Source organism: Paracoccidioides brasiliensis (genome assembly GCF_000150735.1).
Source record: "Paracoccidioides brasiliensis Pb18 unplaced genomic scaffold supercont2.2, whole genome shotgun sequence".
Lineage (NCBI taxonomy): Eukaryota > Fungi > Ascomycota > Eurotiomycetes > Onygenales > Ajellomycetaceae > Paracoccidioides > Paracoccidioides brasiliensis.
The window spans coordinates 1,686,032-1,701,575 of record NW_011371359.1 but is presented as its reverse complement, the minus strand read 5'-3'; the positions used below and the strand labels follow the sequence as shown (position 1 = coordinate 1,701,575).

General features: G+C 48.3%; 4 protein-coding genes across 4 annotated transcripts in view; 3 read left to right on the top strand and 1 right to left on the bottom strand.

The window, feature by feature from the left end:
* Positions 1–411, top strand: part of PADG_11304 (uncharacterized protein) — a gene marked incomplete at both ends in the record, with an annotated part of 1,655 nt that extends 1,244 nt beyond the window's left edge. Inside the window, one exon of the mRNA XM_010759560.1 lies at positions 19–411. Within this exon, the coding sequence (XP_010757862.1) occupies positions 19–411 (393 nt within the window). The remainder of the gene's footprint in view (positions 1–18) is intronic.
* A 1,833-nt stretch (positions 412–2,244) lies between these two features.
* On the top strand, positions 2,245–4,704 carry PADG_01722 (uncharacterized protein; the record flags this gene model as incomplete). Its single annotated transcript, XM_010759251.1, has 4 exons — positions 2,245–2,412; positions 2,504–3,101; positions 3,166–3,434; positions 3,496–4,704. 4 exons carry the CDS (start codon positions 2,245–2,247, stop codon positions 4,702–4,704), a joined length of 2,244 nt encoding a protein of 747 aa, XP_010757553.1.
* Positions 4,705–5,377: 673 nt separating this feature from the next.
* On the bottom strand, positions 5,378–5,680 carry PADG_01721 (uncharacterized protein; the record flags this gene model as incomplete). The annotated part of the gene is made up of 2 exons (XM_010758742.1): positions 5,378–5,533; positions 5,600–5,680. 2 exons carry the CDS (start codon positions 5,678–5,680, stop codon positions 5,378–5,380), a joined length of 237 nt encoding a protein of 78 aa, XP_010757044.1.
* Positions 5,681–6,576: 896 nt separating this feature from the next.
* On the top strand, positions 6,577–8,002 carry PADG_01720 (di-trans,poly-cis-decaprenylcistransferase; the record flags this gene model as incomplete). The annotated part of the gene is made up of 2 exons (XM_010758741.1): positions 6,577–6,804; positions 7,001–8,002. 2 exons carry the CDS (start codon positions 6,577–6,579, stop codon positions 8,000–8,002), a joined length of 1,230 nt encoding a protein of 409 aa, XP_010757043.1.
* Positions 8,003–15,544: the final 7,542 nt, after the last annotated feature.

The window sequence follows — 15,544 nt, the reverse complement described above, 5'->3', positions numbered from 1 at the left end:
GACCGTGATCACCGCAAGGCGCTGCATGCGCGAGATCAGGAACTGGCCGCGATGCGGGAGCGGCTGAACGAGATCGATCAGGTATACCGCCAGGAGTTGAGATCGCGAGACTTCACCATTGACGATTTGAGGAAAAGACTGGAGAATCTTCAGAAGCAGATGACGGAGAGTATCGAGCGGGCGAAGAATGAGGTTGACGATATGTGGGAGATACGGTGGAAGGATCGGGATCGCCATCTTGTGGAACGCATGAGGAGGATTGAGATTGAGAGTCAGATACAGGTTGAGAATGCTGTGGCGGACCGCGATGAGGAGTGGGCAGCGGAGTGGGAGAAGAGGAATAGCGTGCTTTTGGAACGGTTGAGGATTGCTGAAAGTCGCTCTGCGGGTCAGAGCTTACGCACTCCTTAACAGCAGGCGTTGCTACCATAATTGCTTTATACCATAATTTATATATTAATTGATTAATATTGCTTTCCATGGATGGATAATTTATATGACAATGACTGCGTGCACATTGTGGGAGATGCTGCTTTGATCATTGCCTCCGAGTCTTGTTCATTTCCCACACATGCTATCAAAACGTCTATGCACTTCGCTTTTCCATAACTACCATTTCCGCCCATGCAACAAACACGTGGAGGAGAACATGAACATATTCTCCTTCACCGTGGATTAGGATACTGGCTGGCTCTTTTGCATTTCAATCTGGCCCATGACACGGCCGTAATTCCCAGATGAAAAGAGAGCATATGCGTAGCCATCATTTAAAAGATTCTGATTGGTTGCATTGCTTAACTTAATGTCTTTAGCTCCCTGATATAAAGATCCCTAATGGTAAAGTACTTTCTGATTATCCTTGGGTGTGCAGTCCAGAAGATACGGAAAGGGATGAGCAAAAACAATCCATGGATGTCTTTACCCTCTCTGTAGACTGGAATGCTGAGCGTGATCCGCATAGGAGAAAATCTCGCATGAACCTCTTCGAATGAAGAGGAGAAATATGGGCAGCTGCCCTGGTCAACTAATCTGCATGCACCTCAGCGTAATGGTGGCTCCGTATCAACCAACACCCCTGGTTCATGAGGTTCGGGGATCATGAAGCAAGGATCTTCAGAATGCTGCATGCAGGGGGATCAGATCTATCTTCATGAGATGATATGTAATGGAACTTTTCCATCCGCCAGATTGATTCACCATTGATTTATTGCCATGAAAGAGGGATTGCGAATGTTGTGACATGTCCATGGGCCTTCACGAAGTTGCTTGCGTGGGTAAAGGGACTGTGTAGATCTGGTTAACAGCACATGGTTCTGCGTTTCCTCAGGTTTTCTGTTCACGTTTCTTAGGAAATGATGTCAATATTGTTAGTTATTCGGTAGAGCTGCAAGATATTCACTTCTGATTTAAATATCTACCATAGTTACCACGTCTGTGGTCATTATTTAAAACTAAACATAGGTACTAACCGCTCCGGTGATGATGTTATTTTAAAAGAAAAGAAAATAAAAGAAAAGAAAAGAAAAGAAACATCATACAAGAAAATGCAGTAAAAACCTGTTGTCTTCCTAGTTTAATTTTCTTAGTTACCTGCCTAGGGAGTTCGTGGGTTGATTGATGGTTTGGGTGGGTTTGAATATTTATCTTCGTTGACAATCTCGGATCCTTGATTTCACTCACACACTCTCCGGCTTGGCCACAACTGCCGCCATATATCTTCTCGCCATCCCCCAACGAAGGATAACTGACGCTCTCCAGGTGTTCAGGATGAAGAGAATTGATATCTTCCATCCTTATCATACCCATTCCTGACTCCCGCAACTCGCTGCTGACTGCGCTCGATGGGAGCCTATTTAGTCCGCGCAAGAGTTATGCTAGCTTGAAGGCAACCCTCACCCCCCCTCCCCTCCCCCCCAGCCTTCATTATACCGATACACTCCTATAAGAGCTATACCGAATCACATTTGCTTGATATCTGGATTGCGGGTTTTAAGAGTATTCCCATCCAATACCCACATTTTCCGATTGTCCCATTTGGCTGCCGCCATTGAACAATTCCACCTCACCGTGTTCCTCGCCCACCTCTCCCCCACGATTTCGATATCCTCGGTCAACCTACGCCCGCTTTATATAAAGTCAAGCATTTATAGCAAGCGCGATACTGCAAGGAAATTATATTTTTTATATCGATTATTTTTATGTTAAACTGCTGGAGACTGCGAGAAGGAAAAACCACCGTGAAAGATGGCTCACAAGCCCCTTAGCCACCAAATCGGATGGCTCTACGACTTATTGCTATGGTTCTTAGCTGTTCTTATCGATCTTTTCTTCAGAGAAGTTCACCCGCGGGGTTCATGGAAGGTTCCTAAACGGGGACCAATAATCCTTGTGGCTGCCCCACATGCCAATCAAGTATGTTCTACATTATAGTACATTTTTATCAGAGTTATGCGGCGGCTATGAACATTGCTAACGAACAACGCATTTATCAATCCATATATAGTTTGTGGACTCCTTAATTTTGATGCTCGTTGCACGGAGAGAACTCAACCGTCGAATAGCATTTCTTATCGCCGAAAAATCATTCCAGCGGAGATTCGTCGGGCTGTTGGCAAAAGCCGCTGGCGCATTGCCCGTGTCCAGAGCTATGGATAACTTGAAACCGGTCCAGGGAACCATATATCTACCAGACCCTGTCAATAACCCTACGCTCTTGAGGGGCATTGGCACAAAATTTGATGGTCCGGATTTCGAAATTGGAGGCACAATCTCTCTACCGCCAATAAATGGCCAGGCTCATTCCACTGATATTGGGGAGATTCGTGGACCGGAGGAAATCATTTTGAAGAAGCCTTTCATGCACAAGGATGCTCTCTATCAGCTCACTGGGCACACAGATATCTCTGATGACTTGAAATTTACTGGAAGTGCTGCAGAACAGGACCTCTCAGGGTTCACTGGGTCCAAATTTAAAGTTGCTCCACATGTCGATCAGACGCATGTGTATAAGGCGGTATTTCAGACTCTCAATTCTGGGGGTTGTGTTGGCATATTTCCTGAAGGTGGTAGCCATGATAGACCTAATTTACTTCCTTTGAAAGGTATGGTACTCGTAGATCCCTGGAAGTTGATTTTATCCGAATAAGAGCTGATAGATATCTGTAGCTGGCGTTGCATTGATGGCACTGGGTGCCCTAGCGGAAAATCCCGACTGCGACGTAAAAATTGTACCCTGTGGTATGAACTACTTCCATGCCCATAAGTTCCGCTCTCGGGCAGTGGTGGAATTCGGAAACCCAATTGAAGTGCCGCCGGAACTTGTTCAGATGTACAAAGCTGGTAAACGACGCGAAGCTGTGGGCAGGTTATTGGACACTATCTATCAGGCCCTTGTCGCCGTGACGGTAGTTGGACCCGACTATGAAACACTTATGGTTCGTTTGCATTCCCCTTGTCCATGTGAAATGATGAGCAATTTTACTAACATGTCTGAAGTTAATCCACGCAGCAAGGCGGTTATACAACCCAAAGGGAAAGAAACTTCCGCTCCCAATGGTTGTAGAGCTAAACCGTCGCATGGTGAAGGGATATGCTCAATACAAGGACGATCCTAGAATTGTAAAATTGAAAAAGTCCGTTATGGACTATAACAGGCAGCTGCGGCTGCTGGGTATCCGCGACCATCAGATAGAGTATGCCAAGTTTTCCATCGTCAAGGTGGTTTCGACCCTGATATATCGCCTTGGAAAGATCAGTATCATGGCCATAGGAACGTTGCCAGGCCTTGTTCTTTTCGCGCCTGTGTTCGTAGCTACCAAGATGATTTCGATAAGAAAATCGAAGGAGGCATTGGCTGCGTCTAGCGTCAAAATCCAGGGTCGCGATGTCATGGCTACGTGGAAACTACTAGTCGCATTAGCTTTTGCACCTCTTCTTTATACATTCTACACCGTTCTTCTCACATACTGGACCTATCGAAATCGTGTCCAGGGGTACGTTCCCGAATGGGTCCCACTCTGGCTAGTGGTAATATTTGGATGCTGGCTATTCCCCTCGATTACCTATGCAGCATTGCGAACTGGTGAGATAGGAATGGATATCCTGAAATCCCTACGCCCGCTCGTTCTATCCCTAAACCCCACATCTGCGAACACCCTCGTTAAGCTCCGGAAGCGACGAGCCAAGCTTTCACACGAAGTAACGGAGCTAATCAACACGCTTGGACCGGAGATGTTTCCCGACTTCGACTCTGACAGGGTCATCGCGGATCCGTTTAAGGAACACCTATTCACAAATGATCCATTCACAGTATATAGAGAGAATTATCTTGGATTTGCGGCGGACGAGCCAGACTCCTCGACACTTACATCCAGAAGAGAGTCATTTGTGCCAAGCCACCTACCACCCAACGAATCGTTCCACGATATCAGCAAGATCGGGTTTTTCTCTACGCGCCCGCCCAGTCGGAGCCGGAGTCGGAGCAGTTCGAGCGGCGGCTTAACTGGGTCCGGAAGTATGCCGTTGAAAGCGTTTAGTACGTTGAATTCCAAGGAGAGTTTTGAAGAGGTTAGTAAGCGGATTCGTGGGGCAATGAAGGAGCGCGGTCAGCTGAGGAGGAAACAGAGCGAGGATTTCGGGTGGGAGATGACGAGCTCTGTTGGATCTGAGTCTTCGCTGGGTGAGGAGACAAAGAAGGATTTGTGATGTCAATTGTGTATGTGTGTGTTATGTGTGTGTGTGTGTGTGTGTGTGTGTGTGTGTGTGTGTGAATGGGGTCAGAAGGGAAGTTATGTATTGGTATTTTCCCCTACCCTTGCACCTCCGTTCCTTGCCAAATCATTGAATATATGTAGATAAAAACGAAACCATGTCAGATATGGGACGAGTGATAAACACATAATATATGCGGATGGCTGTTGAATTGCCAGGAACCTTTCATTGTTGGGGATGAGGTTGGCTACTGATGGAAGTGTTTGCTCAGCAGCTTGGCTCCTTGGATAGCATATTCATTGTATCCAAATTCTATTTCTCTTTCCCAGAGAGCCAGTCGGGAGTAGGCGTAGTGGTGGTGTTCTTAGTTATAGGAAGTGAGGAATGGGGTGAGGAAGGGCATGGGTTATAAGAAGCTTCGGGCCATGATCGTCGTCACCACCATTATGATCATGATGTTCATGCCATTTTATTGCCATCATTCCTGGACAATAAAATCGATGTATAGTTCTGTTTATTTACATTTGCTCTGTCTATATTCAAAACATATAACTTCCAAAAGAGCGATAATAATAATAATAATAATAATAATAATAATAATAATAGCAATGCATTGTTTTCCTCACACCGCACAGTACAAAACCCCACCCTGGTTTATTTCTGCAGCTTAAGGTTCTCGTACGCGTTCTCCCCACCCGAGTTTCTCCACTGGTGACGAGGGTGAAAAAACAACCAAAATAAGATAAATGAGCTTAATTCGATTCTGCCTTAAACGGTTATACGTGGAGAAATCCGTCCGCTTCTTCCGTCCCCGATCTTCATTCTTTGTCAAAACTTAGTATCCCGTTAAAGCCAACAGACAAAATAATGCCCGCATCTGGTTACCCACAGGGCTACTCGTACGAAGATGCGAAAGAAATGTTGGCGTCAGCCGTAAGCCACCCGGCACTCCAGTCTCCACGCTCGGCATGGTTCAAACCGCTGAAAGTTGTTGGGTTGGGGTTTGGTTGGTTGGTGCCTTCAAGGTTGTAGCCGTAAATGAACACCATGTCCAGAAAAATTAATCAAGGGAAAAAAAAAAAAAAAAGGTTCATGATGCGATAATATTATGTAACCTTTAAATTCTGTAAAGGACAACAAACACCCTTGAAGGATGAATGTGATATAGATATTCTTCCCCCCAACTTCACGAGAATACTGGTGGCAAAAAGGGATATTTTCGTCTCTGTATCGTTCTTTAACTTGTCTAATTTATTTTTGGACTCCGCACATCATTCAGGGTTTTTTTTCCCCTTCAGCTCCTGTCCCGTCCCATGTTGACCAACTCCATGACTGGTTGATATTCCTCCCCCGCGTTCTCGGGATCATTTTAACCTTTCATCTTTGGGGTTTTAAGGGGAGATAAAAGTCTCTCTTCGTCCTAATTGTTGGGATCTTGGGGTTCTTTTGGGGATTGTTTTCCTATTGCTACAGGTGTTTGGAATATAGAACCAAGGGGGGGCGGCTTCACTGAGCTTTGCCTATATGTATCACATCGTCCAACTTCCACGTAGACAACCAGTGAAAAAAGGGATTAAAGAGGTAAAGACAGGAACATCGCCACGAGCCCGCCTGCTCCTTTAAAACCAGACTCTTTCCACCTCGTTCCGCCCTGTCCCCATCGCTAATCGTCGGACTGATCCTCACTGATTCCCCTGCTCTCAACGAATCCTTCCCTCCTTATACAAGCCCATCGGTTTCATCTGCCACCTGCTTTCCCGTTCAACTGCCCGTACGCTTCTCTTGCAGCCATCTATCCTGTTGTAGACCGACAGGAAGAAGAGACTTCTTTCGCCCAGAAAATCTCACTACCTATCACGGCACACAATGGCCTCCTCGTCGATGCATCTTTCGAGAATGCGGAGATGGGTTCTCTCCTCTCCTCCAATTGAGTGGGCTCTGTCACATCTCCGGGAGCTGATGATTGGTGCTCTCAGAGAAGGGCCGGTTCCGCAACATGTGGCGTTTGTTATGGATGGCAATAGACGGTTTGCTAGGCATCATCGGATAGAGAAGCTTGAGGGTCACAATTTGGGGTTTGAGGCATTAGCAAAGGTTGGTGCTCTGGTCTCTCTCTTTTTTTTTTTTTTTTTTTTTTTATGGTAGTTGTTTAGGGGTGATTTCCTATACTAATTTTTTGGTTTGGGAGTGTTGGGAGATTGTTGAGATGGGAAATGTTTTATATGTGTGGCCAAGTCGTGGCCTTCTTTAAATGATATGATGATGCTAACCACAATGAATGCATGCTTAGATACTAGAAGTGTGCTACAAAGCTGGAGTTCGGGTGGTGACGGTATATGCCTTCAGTATTGAGAATTTCAAGAGATCGAAATACGAGGTCGATGCGCTGATGGATATGGCAAGAGTGAAACTGGCCCAGCTGTCTCAACATGGAGATCTGCTGGATCGCTACGGCGCGAGTGTGCGTGTTCTGGGACGCAGAGACCTACTCAAACCAGAGGTATTAGAGGCAATCGATAAGGCGGTTGAGCTGACTAGTCGAAATGGGGACGCTATCCTGAATATTTGTTTCCCTTACACATCGAGAGACGAGATAACAACGGCAATCCGGGACACAGTTATCGAGTACAGTACTCCTCTCGATCGGACGCAATTACCACGGTGCAATAGGTCACGGCGTGCCTTTTCCGAAACCCATATTAAAGAAAGCATACAAAGGGAAGGGGCCATGCCCAATGGAATCGATACAGATTCTTCCCTCTTACAACCTCGTGGTAAACGAGACGGGAGAAGCTCCAGCGCCGATCCCCCTTCCGAACACCCTTCATCATATTCCTCAGCAACAACCACCCGCCAAGGCGCAGGAAAAATCCCCACAATTCCAGAAGGCTACACTGGCTACCCACCAAACAGCGACCAGCTGATCTTCCTCTCACCAGAGACCATCACTTCGCAAACAATTACGGACCACATGCTTACTGCCGGTTGCCCGGCTCTGGATCTCCTCATCCGGACATCTGGCGTGGAGCGACTGAGCGATTTCATGCTATGGCAGTGCCACCAGGACACGGAGATCGTGTTCCTGGACACTCTCTGGCCAAACTTTGACCTCTGGACGTTCTTGCCAGTGCTGTGGGAGTGGCAATGGCGGATACGCAAGCAGTGTAGTCGAAATGGGGAGCTGGGGAACGGTGATGAGGACGACTACGGCTTGCATGACGAAGTCACCAATGGTGTGAATTCGGACCCCCCGTTAACACTCATACAAAATGGCAAGTTCAAGAATATATAATAGTTTGGTTTTCATTGCTTACAGGGATGGGAGAAGCATAGCTAATTTTTCCATTTATTCTCGTATTGTCTTGCTTGTCAGCCACTATTGTACTAGCAAATACGGAGTTCTTTGGTCTTGTAATTGCGTCTGTTTTCACCTTTGTCTTTTGATCAGAAGCTTCATTTCGTCTTTTCCCTTCTTGTTCGCAGACTTTCCCATTCAGGTCTATTCTTATTTTGCATGGATGGAGATTTGGAATTGCTCACTGCACATTGTCTGTTTTCCAACATCTGCCTACAAATAGACCAATATACCCTATTCTGTCCTTTCCCTAAGTCATTCATTTTAACTCTAACTCTTCTCTCCAAAGAATAATAGCAGTCTCCCCTGCATTCGATCATCTGGGCTGTCCATGTTAATGGATGCTAATGGAGGATAACTTTCTTGTGCGTATTGAACTGCTTTATTATTATTATTATTATTACTTATTTAACGCCTGGAGGCACGTGATCAGCTGACTAAGAATAGTCTGCCGTCGCGGCCACAGCACCTCCCTAAGGGTATCAGGCGTGCCAGCGCAGCAGCTAGTCTGCTGCCTGACATGTCTAGTCGGCCGAAGCCCTCTTGAGAGTCTATGTACAGAGTAGCCCCCGTCCTGGAGGTTCTGAATGGCGTAGTAGCCGAAGATTACGGGACTGAGGAAGCCAAGGGCTTCTAGGGTGGTGTGTAGGGGTGATGAGAAATGTATATAAGGAGCATAGGAAAGAGAGAGGGGGAGGGAGAAGTCGGATGTTGAACAGGTTCTAGTAGCGGCGTTGGATGTCGATGAAGAAGCGGGTATTAGTGCACCAGGTAGAGAAGGTCGTAGCTCCTCTTACTGTGCTGAGAAGCCAGTCAATTGCTTCCTTTGGTCCTCGGCATGCTTCAGGGGTTTTAATTCGTTCAATGTTCCGGCCTTTCCAGCAAAAGAAGAAGTGCTCGGGGGTCTTATCTCGGCCGCAAGAGCAGGTGAGGAGTGCGTCGTCATGTGCCCATCTGTGATGATAGGCTGCAAAGTCACCGTGGCCTGTTCTAGCTGCCAGCAGGTGGCCTAGGTTCCTTCGGGGGAGAGTGAGCTCAGGGGAGGGTCCTTTTGGCATTGGGATATTGAGGTCCTTGTATCGTGATGTGCTATTGGAGCTCCAGTATTGTTGCAGTGAGGCATTGAAGCGTTCTTTAGCATAGGATTTGGCCCGCGCCAGGGTCAGAGTGCGGCGAGTGCATTCCATTGTGCAGGCTGACTTGGCCGCAGCATCTGCGGCATCATTGCCTGGAATCCCAGCGTGGCCGGGGCACCATCGAACATAGACCCATCTCGGGCCGGCTGGACCTGGGCCCTGTTTTGTCCAGGACCTGCGGAGTTCGTTGAACTTAGCAAAGGCGAGAAAAGATGTTCGTGTGGGCGTGTCTGTGTGGAGTCTTATTGCAGCCTCTTCATTGTCTAGAGCCACTATAATGTGCCGTGCGAACATAGAGAAGGGGTTCCGTAGCGCTGCCTCGAGACCGGCAACTGCTGCAAGCACTTCAGCATCAAAGACCTCGGCGGTGCGGCCCAGAGGCAGCTTACCAAGCTCCAGAGATTGATTTGTTCCTCGGTATAGACAGTAGCCTCCGCCTGAAACTCCTTGGCTGTCTTTGGAGCCATCAGTATATGTGATGAGATCAAGGGGGGATACAGCTTTCTGAAGCCAGTTTTGGAAAGCTGCTGGTCCTGCAGCTTGTCCCACAGCCCCAATTTCTAGTGCCTTTTGCTCTCTATTTGGTATGCCAGGATTGTCCCAAGGAGGCAAGGACCCTGAGCCGGGTGTGATGGCCGTCGTTTTAATGTTTCGTCTAATCCATTTAAAACGTGAGGTGTACCATCTTCGGCGTAGGGGATGTGACGGGTCGGCTGCAGCTACGCGAACGGCTAGTCAGTCATGTATTCTTTCTAGCCAGGCTTTGGCTGGGCCCCAGCTTGATTCGCGTAGGAGAACAGGGGTAGGCGTTGTGGCAAAGACAGGTAGAATGGCTCGAGCAGCGTTGTTGAAGGCTACCTGAATCTTGCCAATGGCTGCCTGAGAGGTTCGCTTCGAGAACCAGGTCTCAGCTCCATAAAACAGAGTGCTGAAGGCACAGCTTTGAGTTGCTTGTCTGAGCAAATGTGTTTGATTTCCAAATGAGGCTCCATTTAGTGATTTAACATGTCCTGTAACAATTCTGGCTCGAGTGCACGCAAGGCGAATATGTTCTCTGAAGAGTAACTTTCTGTCAAAGAAAACCCCTAGCCATCTGGTGTAGTTATTGGGGGAAATTGTCTGTTCATTAAAGGAGATGGAGGGCTCCGAGTACTTGATCTTTTTATGAAAGTATTGAAGCTCCGTCTTGGCTGGGTCAAATGAGATTCCATTGTCAATACCCCATTCCAGGGTGTGGTTGAGAGAATTCTGAAGCTGACTTCCTACCTGCTCAAGGGAGCTTCCAGTCTCCAGGATTGCAATGTCGTCTGCGTACCCAAACCGGCCTTTGGTAAGCTGGAGGAGGGGTTCTACGTAGAGCAGAAAGAGAATTGGTGAGACAGGGGATCCCTGTGGAAGGCCACAGAGAATCTGAAACACCTTCGATTGAACGCTGTCTAGTCGAATCAAAGCTAGTCATTGATCGAGGAAAGACGCTACCCACTTTATCAGAACTGCCGGCCAGCCCTGTTCCTGTAGACGTCTTAGAAGCCGGCCTCGAAGGACTCTGTCGAAGGCCCCTTTGACATCTAGGGTGATCATGCCAGCCAGAAGGTGTTTGTCCCATGCCCCTTGTACGTCACAGGCTAGTGCAGTGGTGAGGTCTACTGCAGACCTCTGTTGAACAGCACTACACTGATCTTCTGCTAGAATGTGATGATGGAGAGTGAGATGGGACATTTGTCTAGCTATCAGACACTCCAGCCCTTTGCTGAGGCAGGATAGCAGTGCGATTGGGCGGTAAGACTTTGGTAGAGAGTAATCTCTTTTCCCTGACTTTGGAATAATCACCACCTCAGCCTTCTTGAAGCTCTGGGGGTGGATTCCTTGATCTATACAGTGTTGAAAGAGTAGAACGATTCGATTGCCTATCACTGGCCATGCCTTTTGAAGAACCTTGGCTGTAATGCCATCCAGGCCAGGAGATGTGCTAAGTGTCTGGCAGGTGGCTCTGTAGACTTCCTGCTCTGTAAGGGGCATCCAGGGTATCTCTCTGCATGGGATTGTTGGTGTATGCTCTGGGATATCTTCCGCGTCAAGATGTCTGGCCAGAAGTGTCTCGCGCAGTAGAGAAGATTTGCCAGCACAAGATTGTTCTAGGTGTCCGTCGGGATGTCGTAAAGGAGGAGTGGGGTCTTGAGGTTGGTATTTATGCCATTTGACAATCTTGTAGACATCTGATAAGGAGGAAGCCTCCTCAATTCACTGGCGATTCCATGCTCTCTTAGCTTTTCTAATTTCCGCCCGGAATGCCACTTGTTCTGATTGACAAGGGCCGTGTCTACGTGCTGCATGATATACTCTTCTGGCTATCTTGACTGCTGGGGTCCACCATGGGGCATGATGACTCTTGGGTCCTGGGGCGAGAGAGCAGGAGCCTTGTAGAGCCAGTTGGAGAGATTTCACAATGTCCGCCGCTTCCTCATTCACGTCCTCATAGACTGGTGAGGAGAAGGGAGTGAGTAGTTGCAAGAAGCGATCAGCATCGCAGGTCGTGAGGCTAAGCTTCTTCTCCTTAACCAATTGAGTCTGAGTCTGTGATAATTGAACTGTTGTGATAAGAGTTTCATGATCTGAGGTGCAGTGCAGTTCAGGAGCAATATGACAGATAGCTGAGTTGGCAGCACAGAAGACAAGGTCAAGTGTGCCTCCTTGTCTATGTGTAGGGGATTCAGCCGGGTTGAGAAGCTGGAGTTCCAGAGAGATTGCCCAGTTATACAGATTCTCTCCTGCTTGAGGATGCCTATCAGTTGTAGAGTCCCATGCTGTGTGTCTAATATTAAAGTCTCCTAATGCCATCCAGGGGATGGTCTCTGTGGTGTGTGTAAGAGAGAGAAGGTCTTGAAGGCCTTGACCTGCATCTGTGGCGCCAGATGGGGCGTTGTATATGTTGTAGATATTAGCCCTTTTGGAGTTAGAGATCTTAACTGAGACACAGACAACATCCCTTGAGATATCTGCTATAGGTTGAGTTGGCGCAAGGGCCCTTCCATTTCTGACATAGAGCAGTACTCTGGGCCTCTTGGTCCAGTTGGAGGAGAGCGGGGTGAAGCATTTGTATGAGGGATGGCTTTTGGAGAGGCGGGTGGAGAGGTCCGTAGCTATCCAGGGTTCCTGAATGGCCACAATGTCGCAGGCTCTTTCGTCTGCTAGTGAGAGAGTGATGTTGTGGGAGCTTGACTGTCTTCCTACATTGGCTTGATATACAGTGAGTGTAGATTTGTGAGGAGGGCTGTGACTGCTCTTCATTAGTGGAGGTTCAGACTTGGTGTGATCTTGGTGCCTGTTTGAGAGCAGGTCATTGAGTCTGTCTGGTTGCTCTGGGAGCTAGTGACTGGTGTCAGCGGAGCTGAGAGAGGGGATGAGGTGGAGTCTCTAGAGTTTAGCTCTGGGTTGCTCTTCTCCGCTGAAGTTTGATGAGCTGAGATGAATGCTCTTCTGCCAGCTTCGCGTATTGAGTGTAGCTGACGGCGGGAGATGTGTTCTATACATCCAGAGACTATTTTGGGCCTCGCTGGACAGTCAGTGCTGAGAGTGGGATGGGGGCCAAGGCAGTTGCAGCAGCGAGCTGGTGTTTGACATCCGCCTGAGTGTGCGGGACTGCTGCACTTCTCGCAATGTAGGGGTCGCGCACAGTTTCTTTCTGTGTGGAAGCCGTGACATCTTGTGCAAATTGGGATCTTTGGCGATTTCTTGATTTTGTTAACCATCACCGGGCGACTGAAAAGGCGGAGTTTGTTTGGAAAGAGGTGCGCTCCAGAGGTTCGTACTCCAACCCAGGCGTACCCTTCATGCAGATTGGGGTCCATGGACTTCTTTGTCCAGTGACAACGGGTGATTGGAGCCTGGTGGGCGGCGCCTCAAATCTCAGAAAGAAGCATCTCTTCTGACACTGGAATCAGAGTGATATTCTGTCCTTCGAAGCTGTGTGTCGACTTCTTGATTGGACTGACTACAAAGGTGGTCCAGGATTCCTGTCACTCAATAAGACAGTCACCTACAGCAGCTTTCAGCTTATCTGCATGTTCAAGAATGGAGGCTGCCTTCGCTGGGGAGGGGGCAGCCACGGTGATTCCCGATGGGCAGTGCCATACATCAGTGATCCAGGTCGGATCAGGGATCATGGCGCGTACTTGTTCACGAATAGCTTGGGGGTCTAGGTCACGAGCAGCGTGTGCTGCAGGTAGCCTAATCATGACTCGTTTGTCTTCCTGTCCTTGGTGCAGGGGGCGGTTGGCCCGCTGTACCTGCTTCTTGTGAGGTTGTCCCGTTGCTGGAACGGCCTGGGGGGGATTGTTTGAGGAGATTGCCTTAGCTGTCGCGGCGGTAGCATACGTCAACGTAGGCTTTGATTCGGCGGTGAGGCCTTTAATGGCTTTGGCTATGCCGTGTCCCATGGCTTGCCTTAGTACGGCAGTCTGGCGTGGTAGAGAGTTCTCATAAGTGCAGAGTATCGGGTCCAGTACCGCAGATAGCTTATTGCATAGCTCAAGCACTGCAGCTAGCTCTGCAGAGGAGGAGTTGTTGGCATGACTCAGCAGAGCATTGAGCTTATAATTCGCTGTGGAAGAGGAGTTCTTCGCGGTTAGCGGGACTGCTTGAGTGCAGTCGGTCACATTCTCGATGGATTCTCCTCCTGGTGAGAGGGCCGGGCGGGGATTGAAGTCGATATTGATTTGATGTAGTTGAGCTGTGGTGGCTGTTGTAGTGTCCGACGCGTCCTGGGACATGGTGTTTTGGGGCTGGGGGGGGTCGTCCGGGGGTTTTAGCGGAGCAGAGGAGATTGCGCGGGCTCTCTTCTTTTTAGAGCGAAGAGGAGCCTTGGTGATAGCAATGTTGCTGTTGTTTTGGCTCATCGCGGCGTGCTGTTGTATTGAACTGCTTTAGCTTAGCCCAAAGATCTAAGCTGTATAATGAGGATGCACGTGATTAAGGAGGTCGCGCGTCCATGACGTCATTTGATATTGTTGGGCGTGTGTTGCCCGGGCGGCCGCCCCGCCGCACGTGATATAGCGTATATTAGATAGCTAGCTAGGCCTCCCAATATGAGAGATTCAACCATCCCACAGGTTATGAGCCCGGATAGCAGTTTTTTAAGCAAAACAAGACGTTTTAATTAGAATACGCTGCAACCAACGCGATATTGGATGAGTTCGACTAGATTTCCTTTAAAAACGCTCTTTTTACACTAAAAATCAGAAGATCCCAAGGGGATACTCTCTGTTGTGAGAAAGCGATCGCGTCCGCGAAGGAATCAAAACAAAACATCATTTTTCTCTTTTTCCTGATTTTCTTTCTTTTCTTAAATTTTTGATCTGAGGATACCCAAGTCTTGTGTCTAGATGAGTAGATTACCCCCTACTCCTCAATCAGAACGAAAGAGATCTCTACGTTCCCATTCAAAGGCCCAAGAGACGTTCCCTACACTCTACGAAGAAGGTGTAGTGGATACGGTGCCCACCTCAGGAGACGAAGGAGAAACCGAATACGCGTTAGTGGAAGAAGCAATGGAAGAAGCCATCTCAACCCGTGATACAGGGAAAGGGCCCGTACGCGACGAATCAGAGGATGACGGGACCCCTAGCCCAAATCCTGGCCCTATCCCAATCCCTACCCCCAATGCCAACGGCATGATCACGATGACCGCGGCCGATCTTCTCACGTTTTGTCAACAGATGATGACCGCGCGGGAGAACGCCCGTACGAGTGATACCACCCCTGCGTATACCCTAAAACAGGAGATACGTGAATATCATAAGGAGGTGCAAGCTTCGATGGATACGAAGACCGTGACGACGTTCGATGGAACCAACTACCAAGCATGGAGGATTGGCATCCTGGCGGACGCGGAGGTTATTGGCGCCACTGATATCCTTATGAAAAACCAACATGAACCGCCTGAAGAATACGACACCAACCAGTTGGATAAAGAGCGTTGGACAGTACGTACAAAGGCCTTATACCGTCGAATGTTGCAGTCCCTACTGGGACCTGTACGTACAACGATTGGAGTATTAGAACCGGATAACGCGGCTGCCCTATGGCAGAAGATCAGCCAGGAATACGCTGTCTCATTGGCAGAGGAACGTATGAACGTCATGAAGGAGCTCTCAAACCTTGCTGTCAAGGATAACGACTATCTTGCCTACCAAAGGAGATTTCGCTACCTGGTTGCACGGCATAAGGAGTTAGCCACACAAGATGACGATTTTTATCACGATCTTTTCCTTATTGGCCTACGTGATCATCAGAAGGCGTTTGTAAAGACCCGTCTTGATGACTTCTACGCAACTGGCCAAGATCC